The sequence below is a fragment of the Sinocyclocheilus rhinocerous genome, unplaced genomic scaffold (assembly GCF_001515625.1).
Source record: "Sinocyclocheilus rhinocerous isolate Xijiao unplaced genomic scaffold, SAMN03320098_v1.1 scaffold1028, whole genome shotgun sequence".
NCBI classification, from domain to species: Eukaryota; Metazoa; Chordata; class Actinopteri; order Cypriniformes; family Cyprinidae; genus Sinocyclocheilus; species Sinocyclocheilus rhinocerous.
In genome coordinates this window covers 58,344-61,211 of record NW_015662166.1, presented here as the reverse complement: position 1 = coordinate 61,211, position 2,868 = coordinate 58,344, and the positions used below count along the sequence as shown (strand labels likewise).

Genomic DNA, 2,868 nt, shown 5'->3' with positions numbered 1-2,868 from the left:
TTTTTTTCATATGTTTTATATACTGTACCAACTTAATTTAAAACTGAAAAAACAAGCCTTGTGCATTAAAGTGAATAATATTTAGATATTTTTATAGTTGTTTTGATACCTTTATCTCAAACTGTGTCAGAGTTTAATTAATTTAAGTGGGTATAGTATATAAAACATGACAAATATGGATTCAGTACTGTATATAAAAACAGTAAAGGCATAATCTGAAAAAACAAGCCTTGTGCATTAAATTGAATAATATTTAGATATTTTTATAGTTGGTTTGATACCTTTATCTCAAACTGTGTCAGAGTTTAATTAATTTAAGTGGGTACAGTATATAAAACATGACAAATATGGATTCAGTACTGTATATAAAAACAGTAAAGGCATAATCTGGAAAACCAAGACTTGTGCATTATAGGGAATAATATTCTGAATATTTTACAGTTGGTTTGATACCTTTAGATCAAATGGTGTTGTCGTTTAATGGATTTATATTATTGCATACATTAAAAGTTGTAAAATTATTATAAAAAACGTAAAATTGTAATTCCAAAAACGGAGCTTTGTGCGATAACAGGTATGTTTTCCCGAACATTTTAGTATTGGTTTTATATTCTAATGTCACGTAGTTAAATTGTTTAATTAATTTAAATTTATTATTATTTTTTTTTAATTCCTAGAAATTAAGCCTTGTGCAACATAAAGGGCATATATTTATGTCTATACGAGTTAGTTTGGGCTCAAAACATAAAAGCTGCAAAGAGTTTAATTGGCAAAAAACCCGAATGTCTAATGAATGTCAAACGTCAAACTAACTTTACCGCCGTAAATATCGCGACCTGCACCTGCTTTGTTAACGCCATAGGGTCGCTTTTAGTCGAGCTCAAAGACGCTTAACCCGTCGCTTATCATAAGTGGACATGGCAACACATCAAGAGCGCGCTTCTTCTAACTTGGCTATTCTTTGGTCGCAGTAGCCTACTTTGGTCAAAAATAGCAGATAACAAACGCGCGTGACGACAGAATCAATCATCGCACGTTTTGTTCCGCAACACACACAACTATTATTTAGATAATTCACTCCAGTAATCTACAATAGAGAGTCATTTTGCTCTGTGATGATTCACGCACGAAACTTTTTAAATGTAGGTGTCCACTCCTTTTATCTGTAGACTAAGTATATTTTTGACTTTAAACGACTTTAAGAGAACGTTCTTAATGAAATATGTCAAAACTCTTTAGAAAGAAAGAAAGATATAAAAGATTCCAGTGAAGAATAACGGCAATGTTTTTTTTCCAGAAGGGGAATTTGTGATTGTCAAACACTTGGAGGCAGCACAGACCAACAGTTTTGTTTGTTTTTTCCCCAACGTGTTCTTCCTACTAAGATAATATTCATGACATTTTCTTAGATCTTTTAAAATTTTTGTATGCATTTCTGCTTATAAAATGTTTCAATAATATTTGTTTACTGTGCTTAAAGGAAATTATAAAAATGGAAAGAAATTAAGTTAATTTCGAAGTAATTATTTTACCTCAAAGATTTTAATCTTGGCAAACTAATTTTGTATTTCTATGTAATTATCTAATATTTAAGATTTTGTGGAGTACTTTATTAGCTAAACTAATATTGCCATTTGTATTTTTGTTTTCATTTTATTTTAAAATGTGTTTTCCCAGAATCCTCTTCTGAAGGCTCAAACTGATCATATGTTTTAATATTTGTATAGGGTCTACAAACTGAGACCAATAAGGTTACCTACACAGATGTGGTGGACACATTGTTTTCTGTCTTTCCTGATGAAGAGCACTACTCAGACGCCGGGCCAGATCGCTGCAGAACCTGTGCTGTGGTGGGAAACTCTGGGAACCTCCTGAGATCCCATTATGGGCCTATCATAGATCTTCATGACTTTGTCATAAGGTAAGTTATTTTCAATTTTGAAGTCTTGACAATGTATACGACCAAAGATGATTGCTAAAATGCATTTTCATGCTCAGGATAAACAAGGGTCCAACAGAAGGTTATGAAAAGGATGTGGGGTCTAAGACCACTCACCGGATTCTCTACCCTGAGAGCGCCGTGGATGTAGACAACTCAACCCACCTGGTTCTTCTGCCCTTTAAGATCAAAGACATGCGCTGGCTCATCAGTGCCTTCACCACTAAACACATCACACGGTGAGATTTTCATCAATATTCACTCACAGATTTAAGAGAAACAGGCCTTCAGACATTTTACAGCAATCATCTTAATTTAATGAATCTTTGTTTCTTCAGCACTTACATTAGAGTGAGACCTACAGTAAACGCTAACAGAGACAAGGTGAGAATCATATCTATCAATCAATATAACTTTTGACTTTCACATATTGATCTACATAGTTTTCCTGAACAAATATGCATGATTAAGTCAATGATTGTTTTGATTTGTCTTTAAGGTGATGATCATCCATCCTGAATTCATTAAATATGTCTATGAGAGCTGGCTGCAGAAACATGGCAGATACCCATCCACTGGATTCATTACACTGATATTCGCTCTGCACATCTGTGATCAGGTAGAAGTTTTTTTGCCTCTTATTTCAATTCCTCTAACATTTGTCTCACAGAGCCAAACATTTCACTTCACTATCGGCATTAAAGGGATACTCCACCCCAAAATAAAAATGGTCTTTAATCCCTTCCCCCCCCATGTCGTTCCAATCCCGTAAAAGCTTTGTTCGTCTTCGGAACACAATTTAAGATATTTTGGATAAAAACCGGGAGGCTTGTGACTGTCCCATTGACAGCCAAGTAAATGACACTGTCAAGGTCCAGAAAAGTATGAAAGACATCGTCAGAATAGTCCATCTGCCATCAGTGGTTCAA

The 2,868-nt window shown here is 34.2% G+C and overlaps 1 protein-coding gene and 1 pseudogene across 6 annotated transcripts in view; one reads left to right on the top strand and one right to left on the bottom strand.

Annotated features, from left to right (window-relative positions):
* The window catches only part of LOC107727732 (CMP-N-acetylneuraminate-beta-galactosamide-alpha-2,3-sialyltransferase 1-like), a 49,206-nt pseudogene that overhangs the window by 16,507 nt on the left and 29,831 nt on the right, over positions 1–2,868 (bottom strand).
* st3gal1 (ST3 beta-galactoside alpha-2,3-sialyltransferase 1) overlaps positions 1–2,868 on the top strand; it is a 13,597-nt gene that overhangs the window by 8,207 nt on the left and 2,522 nt on the right. For all 6 annotated transcript variants that reach the window (XM_016537689.1, XM_016537685.1, XM_016537688.1 and 3 more), the window contains 4 exons: positions 1,728–1,921; positions 1,999–2,178; positions 2,278–2,323; positions 2,439–2,558. In XM_016537689.1, the coding sequence (XP_016393175.1) occupies positions 1,728–1,921; positions 1,999–2,178; positions 2,278–2,323; positions 2,439–2,558 (540 nt within the window). The remainder of the gene's footprint in view (positions 1–1,727; positions 1,922–1,998; positions 2,179–2,277; positions 2,324–2,438; positions 2,559–2,868) is intronic.